The following is a 16,098-nucleotide window of genomic DNA, read 5'->3' as shown; positions in this document are numbered from 1 at the left end:
TACCCCCGTGCTGTACCTGTCCTGGGAGTGTTTGATGGGGACGGTGTAGAGGGATATTCTCTCTCTATCTCATTCTGACAGATGCGTCTGTCATTCTCACCTGTTCCTGTTCTGTATTTATGATGATGAGGTGTGAAGTTCGGGATTCACATTGTAGTTTTGCCGAGTTCCATTCCTTGCTCTTCGTTGACAATCTATAGCAATGATGATTATGAACTTTCCAGCCGCTAGGACAGAGAGACTCTGCAAAATTATGAAGACTTAGTTCAGAGAAATACATCAGGACATTAGGAACAGGAGGAGGCCATTCAGCCCCTCTCGAGCTTGTTACACAGGAACAGGAGGAGGCCCATTCAGCGCCTCTCGAGCCTATTACACAGGAAAAGGATGAGGCCATTCAGCCCCTCTCGAGCCAGTTACACGGGAACAGGAGGAGGCCATTCAGCCCCTCTCGAGCCTGTTACACGGGAGCAGGTGGAGGCCCATTCAGCTCCTCTCGAGCCTATTACACAGGAAAAGGATGAGGCTATTCAGCACCTCTCGAGCCTGTTACATGGGAGCAGGTGGAGGCCCATTCAGCGCCAACTCACCCGAGCAGTTTCGGAGAACGGTGCAGAGGGATCTGAGGTTCCGGAGCATCTTTTCAAGGGTCTCGGACATGTTCTGGATCTTTCCGTTTAACCCCGTCATGTTCTTGTCCATCTGTAGGACTGAGAGAATCACAGGGTCACAGAACTCACAGGATTAAAGGACCACAGGGTCTGAACCGCACAGAAGGAGGCCATTTGTCCGCACTGGCTCTCCGAATGAGCGTTAGGACCCAGTGCCATCGCCCTGCCTTTTCCCCCCTGTACCCCTGCACATTATATCTGTTCAAATAACCATCCAATGCCCCCTTGAATGCCTCGATTGAACCTGACTCTACATATTCTTCCAGCCAAAATCAATCACTTCACACTTCTCTGTGTCAAACGTTGTCAATCCCCTACCTGCCCACTCCGACACCTGTCTATGTCACAACAGAGCTGGAGTGAGTGATGTGGATGTGGGATATATCAGAATGTTACAGTGAGGGGTGTGGGATATATCAGAGTGTTACAGTGAGGGGTGTGGGATATATCAGAGTGTTACTGTGAGGGGTGAGGGATATATCAGAGTGTTACAGTGAGGGGTGTGGGATATATCAGAGTGTTACAGTGAGGGGTGTGGGATATATCAGAGTGTTACAGCGAGGGGTGCGGGATACATCAGGGTGTTACAGTGAGGGGTGTGGGGTATATCAGAGTGTTACAGTGAGGGATGTGGGGTATATCAGAGTGTTACAGTGAGGGGTGTGGGATATATCAGAGTGTTACAGTGAGGGGTGTGCGATATATCAGAGTGTTACAGTGAGGGGTGTGGGATATATCAGTGTGTTACAGTGATGGGTGTGGGATATATCAGAGTGTTACAGTGAGGGGTGTGGGATATATCAGAGTGTTACAGTGAGGGGTGTGGGATATATCAGAGTGTTACAGTGAGGGGTGTGGGATATATCAGAGTGTTACAGTGAGGGGTGTGGGTTATATCAGAGTGTTACAGTGAGGGGTGTGGGATATATCAGGGTGTTACAGTGATGGGTGTGCGATATATCAGAGTGTTACAGTGAGGGGTGTGGGATATATCAGAGTGTTACAGTGAGGGGTGTGGGATATATCAGAGTGTTACAGTGAGGGGTGTGGGGTATATCAGAGTGTTACAGTGAGGGGTGTGGGATATATCAGAGTGTTACAGTGAGGGGTGTGGGATATATCAGAGTGTTACAGTGAGGGGTGTGGGATATATCAGAGTGTTACAGTGAGGGGTGTGGGATATATCAGAGTGTTACAGTGAGGGGTGTGGGATATATCAGAGTGTTACAGTGAGGGGTGTGGGATACATCAGAGTGTTACAGTGTGGGGTGTGGGGTATATCAGAGTGTTACAGTGAGGGGTGTGGGATATATCGGAGTGTTACAGTGAGGGGTGTGGGATATATCGGAGTGTTACAGTGAGGGGTGTGGGATATATCAGAGTGTTACAGTGAGGGGTGTGGGATATATCAGAGTGTTACAGTGAGGGGTGTGGGATACATCAGGGTGTTACCGTGAGGGGTGGGGTACATCAGGGTGTTACCGTGAGGGGTGTGGGGTACATCAGGGTGTTACCGTGAGGGGTGTGGGGTACATCAGGGTGTTACCGTGAGGGGTGTGGGGTACATCAGGGTGTTACCGTGAGGGGTGTGGGGTACATCAGGGTGTTACCGTGAGGGGTGTGGGGTACATCAGGGTGTTACCGTGAGGGGTGTGGGGTACATCAGGGTGTTACCGTGAGGGGTGTGGGGTACATCAGGGTGTTACCGTGAGGGGTGTGGGGTACATCAGGGTGTTACCGTGAGGGGTGTGGGGTACATCAGGGTGTTACCGTGAGGGGTGTGCGGTACATCAGGGTGTTACCGTGAGGGGTGTGGGGTACATCAGGGTGTTACCGTGAGGGGTGTGGGGAACATCAGGGTGTTACCGTGAGGGGTGTGGGATACATCAGGGTGTTACCGTGAGGGGTGTGGGATACATCAGGGTGTTACCATGAGGAGTGTGGGATACATCAGGGTGTTACAGTGTGGTGTGGGTTATATACCAGACTGCAACTGTGAGGGGTGTGGGATATATCAGGGTGTTACAGTGAGGGTTGTGGGATATATCAGGGTGTTACAGTGAGGTGTCTGCGATATATCTGAATGTTACAATGAGGAGTGTGTGATTTCTCACAGAGGTAAAGTCATGGGTATGGGATATATCACAATGTTACAGACAGGCGGGTGGGATATATTGCAGTGTTAAAGTGAGTGATCTGTGATATACCACAAAGCTACAGTGGGTGTGTGAGGTATATCAGAGTGTTGCAGCGAGGGGTGTGGGATATATCAGGGTGTTACAGTGAGGTGTGGGTTATATACCGGACTGTAACTGTGAGGGGTGTGGGATATACCAGAGTGTTGCAGTGAGGGGAATGGGACATATCAGAGTGTTACAGTGAGGAGTGTGTGATATATCACAGAGGTAAAGTCTTGGGTATGGGATATATCACAATGTTACTGAGAGGCGGGTGGGATATATTGCAATGTTAAAGTGAGTGATCTGTGATATACCACAAAGCTACAGTGGGCGTGTGAGGTATATCAGAGTGTTGCAGCGAGGGGTGTGGGATATATCAGGGTGTTACAGTGAGGTGTGGGTTATATACCAGACTGTAACCGTGAGGGGTGTGGGATATATCAGAGTGTTACAGTCAGGGGTGTGGGATATATCAGAGTGTTACAGTCAGGGGTGTGGGGTACATCACAGTGTTACCGTGAGGGATGTGGGGTATATCACAGTGTTGCCGTGAGGGGTGTGGGATATATCAGAGTGTTGCAGTGAGGGGTGTGGGATATATCAGAGACTTACAGTGAGGGATATGGCATATATCAGAGTGTTGCAGTGAGGAGTGTGGGATATATCAGTGTGTTACAGTGAGGGGTGTGGGTTATATCTGCATGTAATAGTGAGGTGTGTGGGATATATCAGAGTGTTACAGTCAGGGGTGTGGGATATTTCAAAATGTTACAGCGAGGGGTGTGGGATATATCAGTGTGTTACAGTGGGGCGGGTGGTATATATTAATGTGTTACAGTGAGGGGTGTGGGATATATCAGAGTGTGACATTGTGGGATGTGGGATATATCAGAGATTTACAGTGAGGTATGCGGGATATATCAGAGTGTAACAGTGAGGTATGCGGGATATATCAGTGTGTTACAGTGAGGGTTGAGGGATTTATCAGAGTGTTACAGTGAGGGGTGTGGAATATATCAGAGTGTAACAGTGAGGGGTGTGGGATATATCAGAGTGTTACAGTGAGGGGTGTGGGATATATCAGAGTGTTACAGTGAGGGGTGTGGGTTATATCAGAGTGTTACAGTGAGGGGTGTGGGATCTATCAGACTGTTACAGTGAGGGTGTGGGATATATCAGTGTTACAGTGAGTGGTGTGGGATATATCAGAGTGTTTCAGTGAGGGGTGTGGGATATATCAGAGTATTACAGTGAGGGGTGTGGGATATATCACAGTGTTACAATGTGGGGTGTGGGATATATCAGAGATTTACAGTGAGGTATGCGGGATATATCAGAGTGTTACAGTGAGGGGTGTGGGATATATCAGAGTGTTACAGTGAGGGGTGTGGGGTATATCAGAGTGTTACAGTGAGGGGTGTGGGATATATCAGAGTGTTACAGTGAGGGGTGTGGGATATATCAGAGTGTTACAGTGAGGGGTGTGGGATATATCAGAGTGTTACAGTGAGGGGTGTGGGATATATCAGAGTGTTACAGTGAGGGGTGTGGGATATATCAGAGTGTTACAGTGAGGGGTGTGGGATACATCAGAGTGTTACAGTGTGGGGTGTGGGGTATATCAGAGTGTTACAGTGAGGGGTGTGGGATATATCGGAGTGTTACAGTGAGGGGTGTGGGATATATCGGAGTGTTACAGTGAGGGGTGTGGGATATATCAGAGTGTTACAGTGAGGGGTGTGGGATATATCAGAGTGTTACAGTGAGGGGTGTGGGATACATCAGGGTGTTACCGTGAGGGGTGGGGTACATCAGGGTGTTACCGTGAGGGGTGTGGGGTACATCAGGGTGTTACCGTGAGGGGTGTGGGGTACATCAGGGTGTTACCGTGAGGGGTGTGGGGTACATCAGGGTGTTACCGTGAGGGGTGTGGGGTACATCAGGGTGTTACCGTGAGGGGTGTGGGGTACATCAGGGTGTTACCGTGAGGGGTGTGGGGTACATCAGGGTGTTACCGTGAGGGGTGTGGGGTACATCAGGGTGTTACCGTGAGGGGTGTGGGGTACATCAGGGTGTTACCGTGAGGGGTGTGGGGTACATCAGGGTGTTACCGTGAGGGGTGTGCGGTACATCAGGGTGTTACCGTGAGGGGTGTGGGGTACATCAGGGTGTTACCGTGAGGGGTGTGGGGAACATCAGGGTGTTACCGTGAGGGGTGTGGGATACATCAGGGTGTTACCGTGAGGGGTGTGGGATACATCAGGGTGTTACCATGAGGAGTGTGGGATACATCAGGGTGTTACAGTGTGGTGTGGGTTATATACCAGACTGCAACTGTGAGGGGTGTGGGATATATCAGGGTGTTACAGTGAGGGTTGTGGGATATATCAGGGTGTTACAGTGAGGTGTCTGCGATATATCTGAATGTTACAATGAGGAGTGTGTGATTTCTCACAGAGGTAAAGTCATGGGTATGGGATATATCACAATGTTACAGACAGGCGGGTGGGATATATTGCAGTGTTAAAGTGAGTGATCTGTGATATACCACAAAGCTACAGTGGGTGTGTGAGGTATATCAGAGTGTTGCAGCGAGGGGTGTGGGATATATCAGGGTGTTACAGTGAGGTGTGGGTTATATACCAGACTGTAACTGTGAGGGGTGTGGGATATACCAGAGTGTTGCAGTGAGGGGAATGGGACATATCAGAGTGTTACAGTGAGGAGTGTGTGATATATCACAGAGGTAAAGTCTTGGGTATGGGATATATCACAATGTTACTGAGAGGCGGGTGGGATATATTGCAATGTTAAAGTGAGTGATCTGTGATATACCACAAAGCTACAGTGGGCGTGTGAGGTATATCAGAGTGTTGCAGCGAGGGGTGTGGGATATATCAGGGTGTTACAGTGAGGTGTGGGTTATATACCAGACTGTAACCGTGAGGGGTGTGGGATATATCAGAGTGTTACAGTCAGGGGTGTGGGATATATCAGAGTGTTACAGTCAGGGGTGTGGGGTACATCACAGTGTTACCGTGAGGGATGTGGGGTATATCACAGTGTTGCCGTGAGGGGTGTGGGATATATCAGAGTGTTGCAGTGAGGGGTGTGGGATATATCAGAGACTTACAGTGAGGGATATGGCATATATCAGAGTGTTGCAGTGAGGAGTGTGGGATATATCAGTGTGTTACAGTGAGGGGTGTGGGTTATATCTGCATGTAATAGTGAGGTGTGTGGGATATATCAGAGTGTTACAGTCAGGGGTGTGGGATATTTCAAAATGTTACAGCGAGGGGTGTGGGATATATCAGTGTGTTACAGTGGGGCGGGTGGTATATATTAATGTGTTACAGTGAGGGGTGTGGGATATATCAGAGTGTGACATTGTGGGATGTGGGATATATCAGAGATTTACAGTGAGGTATGCGGGATATATCAGAGTGTAACAGTGAGGTATGCGGGATATATCAGTGTGTTACAGTGAGGGTTGAGGGATATATCAGAGTGTTACAGTGAGGGGTGTGGAATATATCAGAGTGTTACAGTGAGGGGTGTGGGATATATCAGAGTGTTACAGTGAGGGGTGTGGGATATATCAGAGTATTACAGTGAGGGGTGTGGGTTATATCAGAGTGTTACAGTGAGGGGTGTGGGATCTATCAGACTGTTACAGTGAGGGTGTGGGATATATCAGTGTTACAGTGAGTGGTGTGGGATATATCAGAGTGTTTCAGTGAGGGGTGTGGGATATATCAGAGTATTACAGTGAGGGGTGTGGGATATATCACAGTGTTACAATGTGGGGTGTGGGATATATCAGAGATTTACAGTGAGGTATGCGGGATATATCAGAGTGTTACAGTGAGGGGTGTGGGATATATCAGAGTGTTACAGTGAGGGGTGTGGGATATATCAGAGTGTTACAGTGAGGGGTGTGGGATACATCAGAGTGTTACAGTGTGGGGTGTGGGGTATATCAGAGTGTTACAGTGAGGGGTGTGGGATATATCGGAGTGTTACAGTGAGGGGTGTGGGATATATCGGAGTGTTACAGTGAGGGGTGTGGGATATATCGGAGTGTTACAGTGAGGGGTGTGGGATATATCAGAGTGTTACAGTGAGGGGTGTGGGATACATCAGGGTGTTACCGTGAGGGGTGGGGTACATCAGGGTGTTACCGTGAGGGGTGTGGGGTACATCAGGGTGTTACCGTGAGGGGTGTGGGGTACATCAGGGTGTTACCGTGAGGGGTGTGGGGTACATCAGGGTGTTACCGTGAGGGGTGTGGGGTACATCAGGGTGTTACCGTGAGGGGTGTGGGGTACATCAGGGTGTTACCGTGAGGGGTGTGGGGTACATCAGGGTGTTACCGTGAGGGGTGTGGGGTACATCAGGGTGTTACCGTGAGGGGTGTGGGGTACATCAGGGTGTTACCGTGAGGGGTGTGGGGTACATCAGGGTGTTACCGTGAGGGGTGTGGGATATATCAGAGTGTTACAATGTGGGGTGTGGGATATATCAGAGATTTACAGTGAGGTATGCGGGATATATCAGAGTGTTACAGTGAGGGGTGTGGGATATATCAGAGTGTTACAGTGAGGGGTGTGGGATATATCAGAGTGTTACAGTAAGGGGTATGGGGTACATCACAGTGTTACCGTGAGGGGTATGGGGTATATCACAGTGTTGCTGTGAGGAGTGTGGGATATATCAGAGTGTTGCAGTGAGGGATGTGGGATATATCAGAGTGTGTTACAGTGAGGTGTGTGGGATATATCAGAGTGTTACAGTCAGGGGTGTGGGATATTTCAAAATGTTACAGCGAGGAGTGTGGGATATATCAGTGTGTTACAGTGGGGCGTGTGGTATATATTAATGTGTTACAGTGAGGGGTGTGGGATATAGCAGAGTGTGACATTGTGGGATGTGGGATATATCAGAGATTTACAGTGAGGTATGCGGGATATATCAGAGTGTTACAGTGAGGGGTGTGGGATATATCAGAGTGTTACAGTGAGGGGTGTAGGATATATCATTTGCTGTGTCGTGTTTGAAAGGGATCGTAAACTTTTGCTTTTGCTTTATTTGAAAAGTGGCCCTTCTTCAACCAAACAACTTCGATTAAGTTATTGAAAGCTGTAAAAAAGCTTTTTCCTATGCTCCTGTTATGTGCTTATGTGTGTGTATGAAGTTGTGATGACCCCCCCGGGTTTGAATGTATGAATAAACTACGCTGCTGATTTAAACCTAGAGAGATGTTGCTGCTTCTCCCTTAAAATCTGACCTCACAAACTGAGGGTTTGGGTAAACGCACCACAGCCTATTTCCAACATGAAAACACCCCTGCTTACGGACAGAGGGTGAGAAAATAAAGGAGCTCAGTATTGCCTCCGTTCACTCTCTGTAACAGTTTCAATGTGAGGTTCAGCTTCCTACCATGGACTCCCAGCCCTATTGCAATACCCAAACTGATGATTAAGACAATGAGGCAGGCGATGCCAAGATTTGTTGAAGTTATTGATCTTCTTCCTCCAGCTGTTTCCTGCCCAGTTTTACCTGGAATAGAGAAGTAAAGATTGACCCACGTTGAGCAGCCTGTGTAACTGCACGGAACAGACAATGGTGACGTATCTACCTCCCTTATTGAGAGAAACAACAACCACGTTACTCGTTTATATCCCTCGTTTCACATCCCAGCACACGGTACAGGAGGCTTATCAAAGAGAATCGAACACCGAGTCACACAGGGAGATATTAGGGACAGGAAACCAAAAGCACAGACACAGAGATCGGTACAAGGAGCGTCTTAAGGAGGGTAGAGAGAGAGAGAGACAGACAGAGAGAGAGAGAGCCGGATAAAGAGGGAGAGAAATGGAGAGAGACAGAGAGTGAGAGTCAGATATATAGGAGGAGAGGTTTAGCGAGAGTTCTCTGCATCACAGGGCCCAGGCAGCTCAAGGCTTCTGGGGATAAACATAGATACAGAGTAAAGCTCCCTCTACACTGTCCCCATCAAACACTCCCAGGACAGGTACAGCCTAGGGTTAGATATAGAGTAAAGCTCCCTCTACACCAACCCCATCAACCACTCCCAGGACAGGGACAGCACGGGGTTAGATACAATGTAAAGCTCCCTCCACACTGCCCCATCAAACACTCCCAGGACAGGTACAGCACGGGGTTAGATACAGAGTAAAGCTCCCTCTACATTGTCCACATCAAACAATCCCAGGACATGTACAGCCTGGGGTTAGATACAGAGTAAAGCTCCCTCTACACTTTCCCCATCAAACACTCCCAGGGCAGGTACAGCACGGGGTTAGATACAGAGTAAAGCTCCCTCTACACCGTCCCCATCAAACACTCCCAGGACAGGTACAGCACGGGGTTAGATACAGAGTAAAGCATTCTCTACACTGTCCCCATCAAACACTCCCAGGGCAGGGACAGCACGGGGTTAGATGCAGAGTAAAGCTCCCTCTACACTGTCCCCATCAAACACTCCCAGGGCAGGTACAGCACGGGGTTAGATACAGAGTAAAGCTCCCTCTACACCGTCCCCATCAAACACTCCCAGGATAGGTACAGCATGGGGTTAGATACAGAGTAAAGTTCCCTCTACACTGTCCCCATCAAACACACCCAGGACAGGTACAGCACGGGGTTAGATACAGAGTAATGCTCCCTCTACACCGTCCCCATCAAACACTCCCAGGACAGGTACAGCACGGGGTTAGATACAGAGTAAAGTTCCCTCTACACAACAGATGCACATACACACACCCCCACCCCCCGTGCGTGCATGCACACACACACATACACACACACACACACACACACACTCAAACACAGAGTAATGGAGGACAGAAAAAGGAAACTTTTACAACTATGGATAGTAACAGTTCAAGAACCACGGAGTTGAAAATTAGTTCACATGATTTCCAAAGTCGGAGAAGAAAACGTCCAAAGGTTATTTCCGATGTGAACGAGTTCTATCCTGAGTCCAGTGGGAGCTTACTGCACGCAAATTCAATGCCTCGTTTTGGACATGACAACTATGAAAACAAAGTTTTTGGCTGAAAAGTTCATTGGCTGCAATAGCACATTGGGGATCTCCTGAGTTCGTGAAAGGTGCTCGAGAAGTGCAGGACTTCCGGCCTGTAACATTTCACCGGATTCCTGTCTGGACTTAAAATGGGGTTTTCCAATGTCAACCGTCACGCTGTCATTCCTGCCTCCCATACTGGTGGCGCTGCAGGGGGCTCCTCCTGGGGGAGAGGAGGAACAGATGAACTTTCACCTTTCGGACATGGCCTCGGGCAGTCGGGGATTGTGGGGAAGGGAGGAGGGGCTGGGGATCTTTGGACAATCCTGACACTCTCGTTCTGTGTCCCAGTCTCTCTTCAGGAACAATATTTCTCAATATCAGCTGCCTCAACGCAGGGCAGTGCCCTTTTCTCACAGATGAAATGGAAGTAATGGGTGCAACAGACATCATTCCAGTCATTGGTTCTGAAAATAGCGCAGTCTTCATAATAATAGATTATTCGCTTGACCCTGCTCCCATCGGGTAAAACTGGGAAATGAGGAAATAAAAAATACCGATAAAAATCCAACACATTCCTGTACAGACTCAACAAATTGCCTGCAGCCCTGTACAAATCCCAAACTAATCCCACTTTCCCGCTCTCACCCCATAGCCATGTATCAATCCCCAACTAATCACACTGCCCCACTCTCTCCCCATAGCCCTGTATCAATCTCAAACTAATCCCACTGTCCCGCTCTCTCCCCATAGCCCTGTATCAATCCCAAACTAATCCTACTGCCCCGCTCTCTCCCCATAGCCCTGTATCAATCCCAAACTAATCCCACTGTCCCGCTCTCTCCCCATAGCCCTGTATCAATCCCAAACTAATCCCACTGTCCCGCTCTCTCCCCATAGCCCTGTATCAATCCCAAACTAATCCCACTGTCCCGCTCTCTCCCCATAGTCCTGTATCAATCCCAAACTAATCCCACTGTCTCACTCTCTCCCCATAGCCCTGTATCAATCCCAAACTAATCCCACTGTCCCACTCTCTCCCCATAGCCCTGTATCAATTTCAAACTAATCCCACTATCCCGCACTCTCCCCATAGCCCTGTACAAATCCCCAAACTAATCCCACTATCCCGCTCTCTCCCCATAGCCCTGTATCAATCCCCAAACTAACCCCACTGTCCCGCACTCTCCCCATAGCCCTGTACAAATCTCCAAACTAATCCCACTGTCCTGCTCTCTCCCCATAGCCCAGTACAAATCCCCAAACTAATCCCACTATCCCGCTCTCTCCCCATAGCCCTGTAACAATCCCCAAACTAATCCCACTGTCCCGCACTCTCCCCATAGCCCTGTACAAATCCTCAAACTAATCCCACTGTCCCGCTCTCTCCCCATAGCCCTGTATCAATTTCAAACTAATCCCACTGTCCCGCACTCTCCCCATAGCCCTGTACAAATCCCCAAACTAATCCCACTATCCCGCTCTCTCCCCATAGCCCTGTATCAATCCCAAACTAATCCCACTGCCTTGCTCTCTCCCCATAGCCCTGTATCAATCCCAAACTAATCTCACTGTCCTGCTCTCCCCATAGCCCTGTATCAATCCCAAACTAATCCCACTGCCTTGCTCTCTCCCCATAGCCCTGTATCAATCCCCAAACTAATCCCACTGCCCCACTCTCTCCCCATAGCCCTGTATCAATCCCCAAACTAATCCCGCTGTCCCGCTCTCTCCCCATAGCCCTGTATCAATCCCAAACTAATCCCACTGTCCTGCTCTCTCTCTCCATGCGACGCTGGGACTCACCTCACTGGGGTCCCATCCACCCATTTCCAGTTTCCTTCAGTCTCTCGATCTGTTAGTCCGATCCAGTAAGTCCCAAGATTGTTCTCGACAGATTTATTTATGAAATTCTGCAGCAGATATAATGATCTGGTGTGAACAGTTAGTTTTATTGCCTTAATTCACAGTGACACAGAAAACACACACACAAACACACACGGACACACTCACTCACTCGCACACACACACAGGGACACACACACTCACTGACACACACAACTGATACACAAAATGCCTCAAACTCTTTTCTCAGGAAATTCTCCCTCATTCCCTCTGATTAAATATCGGGAAGACTGAAGCTTTGTTTTCCGTCTCTGTTCCAAACTCCATTCCCGAGTTACCGACTCTTTCCTGGGAACTCTCTGAGTCTGAACCAGACTGTTCACAGCCCTGGGGTCGTGTTTAATCTGGAGATGGGATTCCCACCTCATATCCACATCGTCACCATGACGGCCTCTTCCAAACTCTGTAACATCGCCCAGAACCACCCCGGGCTCAGCTCATCGACTACTGAAACCCTCGTCCATGTAGTGTAGAGGGAGCTTTACTCTGTATCTAACCCCGTGCTGTACCTGTCCTGGGAGTGTTTGGTGGGGACAGTGTAGAGGGAGCTTTACTCTGTATCTAACCCCGTGCTGTACCTGTCCTGGGAGTGTTTGATGGGGACGGTGTAGAGGGAGCTTTACTCTGTATCTAACCCCATGCTGTACCTGCCCTGAGAGTGTTTGATGGGGACGGTGTAGAGGGAGCTTTACTCTGTATCTAACCCCGTGCTGTACCTGTCCTGGGAGTGTTTGATGGGGACGGTGTAGAGGGAGCTTTACTCTGTATCTAACCCCGTGCTGTACCTGTCCTGGGAGTGTTTGATGGGGACGGTGTAGAGGGAGCTTTACTCTGTATTTAACCCCGTGCTGTACCTGTCCTGGGAGTGTTTGATGGGGACGTTGCAGAGGGATATTCTCTCTCTATCTCATTCTGACAGATGCGTCTGTCATTCTCACCTGTTCCTGTTCTGTATTTATGATGATGAGGTGTGAATTTTGGGATTCACATTGTAGTTTTGCCGAGTTCCATTCCTTGCTCTCCATTGACAATCTATAGCAATGATGATTATGAACCTTCCAGCCGCTAGGACAGAGAGACTCTGCAAATTTTTAAAGACTTCGTTCAGAGAAATACATCGGGACATTAGGAAAAGGAAGAGGCCATTCAGCCCCTCTCGAGCTTGTTACACAGGAACAGGAGGAGCCCATTCGGCCCCTCTCGAACCTGTTACACAGGAACAGGAGGAGGCCATTCAGCCCCTCTCGAGCTTGTTACACAGGAACAGGAGGAGGCCATTCAGCCCCTCTCGAGCTTGTTACACAGGAACAGGAGGAGGCCATTCAGCCCCTCTCAAGCCTGTTACATGGGAGCAGGTGGAGGCCCATTCAGCACCAACTCACCCGAGCAGTTTCGGAGAACGGTGCAGATGGATCTGAGGTTCCGACGTGTCTTTTCAAGGGTCTCGGACATGTTCTGGATCTTTCCGTTCAGCCCCGTCATGTTCTTGTCCATCTGTAGGACTGAGAGAATCACAGGGTCACAGAACTCACAGGATCAAAGAACCACAGGGTCTGAAGCGCACAGAAGGAGGCCATTTGGCCCATCGTGTCTGCACCGGCTCTCCAAATGAGCATTAGGACCCAGTGCCATCACCTTGCCTTTTCCCACCTGTACCCCTGCACATTGTATCTGTTCAAATAACCATCCAATGCCCCCTTGAATGCCTCGATTGAACCTGACTCTACATATTCTTCCAGCCAAAATCAATCACTTCACACTTCTCTGTGTCAAAATTTGTCAATCCCCTACCTGCCCACTCCGACACCTGTCTATGTCACAACAGAGCTAGAGTGAGTGATGTGGATGTGGGATATATCAGAGTGTTACAGTGAGGGGTGTGGGATATATCAGAGTGTTACAGTGAGGGGTGTGGGATATATCAGAGTGTTACAGTGAGGGGTGTGGGATATATCAGAGTGTTACAGTGAGGGATGTGGGATATATCGGGGTGTTACAGTGAGGGGTGTGGGATATATCAGAGTGTTACAGTGAGGGGTGTGGGATATATCAGAGTGTTACAGTGAGGGGTGTGGGATATATCAGGGTGTTACAGTGAGGGTGCGGGATATATCACAGTGTTACAGTGAGGGGTGTGTGGGATATATCAGAGTGTTACAGTGAGGGGTGTGGGATATATCAGAGTGTTACAGTGAGGGGTGTGGGATATATCAGAGTGTTACAGTGAGGGGTGTGGGATATATCAGGGTGTTACAGTGAGGGGTGTGGGATATATCAGGGTGTTACAGTGAGGGGTGTGGGATATATCAGGGTGTTACAGTGAGGGGTGTGGAATATATCTGTTAGTGTGAGAGGGTTTGAAAATATGAATAAACTACGCTGCTGATTTAAATCTAGAGAGATGTTGCTGCTTCTCCCTTTAAAGTCTCACCTTACAAACTGAGGGTTTGGGTAAACACACCACAGCCTATTTCCAACATGAAAACACCCCTGCTTACGGACAGAGGGTGAGAAAATAAAGGAGTTCAGTATTGCCTCCGTTCACTCTCTGTAACAGTTTGAGTGTGAGGTTCAGCTTCCTACCTTGGACTCTTAGCCCTATCGCAATAGCCAAACTGATGATTAAGACAATGAAGCAGGCGATGCCAAGATGTGTTGAAGTTATTGAGCTTCGTCCTCCAGCTGTTTCCTGTCCAGTTTTACCTGGAATAGAGAAGTAAAGATTGGCCCATGTTGAGCAGCCTGTGTAACTGCACGGAACAGACAATGGTGACGTATCTACCTCCCTTATCGAGAGAAACAACAACCACGTTACTCATTTATATCCCTCGTTTCACATCCCAGCGCACGGTACAGGAGGCTTATCAAAGAGAATCGAACACCGAGTCACACAGGGAGATATTAGGGACAGGAAACCAAAAGCTCAGACACAGAGATTGGTACAAGGAGAGTCTTAAGGAGGGTAGCGAGAGAGACACAGACAGATAGAGAGAGACGGATAAAGAGGGAGACAATGAGAGAGAAATAAAGAGAGACAGAGTGAGTGAGAGACATATATTTCGGAGGAGAGGTTTAGTGAGATTTCTCTGCAGCTCAGGGCCCAGGCAGCTGAAGGCTTCCGGGGATAAACATAGATACAGAGTAAAGTTCCCACTACACTGTCCCCATCAAACACTCCCAGGACAGGTACAGCACGGGGTTAGATACAGAGTAAAGGTCCCACCACACTGTCCCCATCAAACACTCCCAGGACAGGTACAGCACGGGGTTAGATACAGAGTAAAGCTCACTCTACACTGTCCCCATCAAACACTCCCAGGACAGGTACAGCACGGGGTTAGATACAGAGTAAAGCTCCCTCTACACTGTCCCCATCAAACACTCCCAGGACAGGTACAGCACGGGGTTAGGTACAGAGTAAAGTTCCCACTACACTGTCCCCATCAAACACTCCCAGGACAGGTACAGTACGGGGTTAGATACAGAGTTAAGTTCCCACTACACTGTCCCCATCAAACACTCCCAGGACAGGTACAGCATGGGGTTAGATACAGAGTAAAGCTTTCCCTGTACTATCTTTATCAAACACTCTATCTCATTTTCTGACTCTCTGTCTCTCGTATTCTCTCTATCTGTTTTCCCCTCTCGCTCTCTATGCATCTGTGTCTCTCTCACTCTCCCTTTCTCTCTCTCTCTCACTCTTGTTGACCTCTCTCTCATTCTTGCTCTATTTCTCTCGCTGTTTCTCCATCTCCACCTCTCCCTGTCTCTCTCTATCTCGTTGTCCCTCTCTTTAATTCTCTCACTCTATCCCTCTGTCGAGCAGTTTAACTTACGTTCACTGGGGTCTGTCGTGTTGTTTTTGATGTGTCTCATGTTCATGTAGTCGGTGTCCTGCTCCATGGTTTGTGTGGAAGGGGGTATCTCTCCTCCGTTCCTGTCCTGTCTCCTTCTCTCTCTCTCTCAGATGTGTCTCAGTCTTTCCTCAGACTCGATGCCAAGGCGTAAACTTCCTCAAAACTGTTTCTACTTTGTTCCTTTTTATAATGCCACTTCCTCTGAGATCTGTGTGACAAACTGGTTCAGTTAACCATGTACAGCAGCTGATGAAGGCTTTACATTTTTGCCAAGCACAGGGAGAGCCAACCTGGCTTCAGGGAACATCGGCAGAATTCAAAATCATTTCACAAGCATCTCGACTGCTTGTTATAACTGGAAAAGGTCTATACTCACACACACTCACACACTCAGACACTGACACACACTCACATGCACACACACCCACACACTC

General features: G+C 48.7%; 1 protein-coding gene across 1 annotated transcript; it reads right to left on the bottom strand.

The window, feature by feature from the left end:
- Positions 1–549: 549 nt before the first annotated feature.
- LOC144676351 (uncharacterized) lies at positions 550–15,721 on the bottom strand. The gene is made up of 5 exons (XM_078536791.1): positions 15,644–15,721; positions 14,391–14,510; positions 13,190–13,309; positions 12,746–12,888; positions 550–702 (listed from the first exon to the last, which is right to left on the bottom strand). Exons 1-5 carry the CDS (start codon positions 15,708–15,710, stop codon positions 550–552), a joined length of 603 nt encoding a protein of 200 aa, XP_078392917.1. The 5' UTR covers positions 15,711–15,721.
- Between the last annotated feature and the right edge of the window lie 377 nt (positions 15,722–16,098).

This window comes from Cetorhinus maximus, unplaced genomic scaffold (genome assembly GCF_964194155.1).
Source record: "Cetorhinus maximus unplaced genomic scaffold, sCetMax3.hap1.1 HAP1_SCAFFOLD_1538, whole genome shotgun sequence".
Lineage (NCBI taxonomy): Eukaryota > Metazoa > Chordata > Chondrichthyes > Lamniformes > Cetorhinidae > Cetorhinus > Cetorhinus maximus.
Note: the sequence above shows the minus strand (reverse complement) of the source record. Positions and strands in the feature narration are given on the sequence as shown.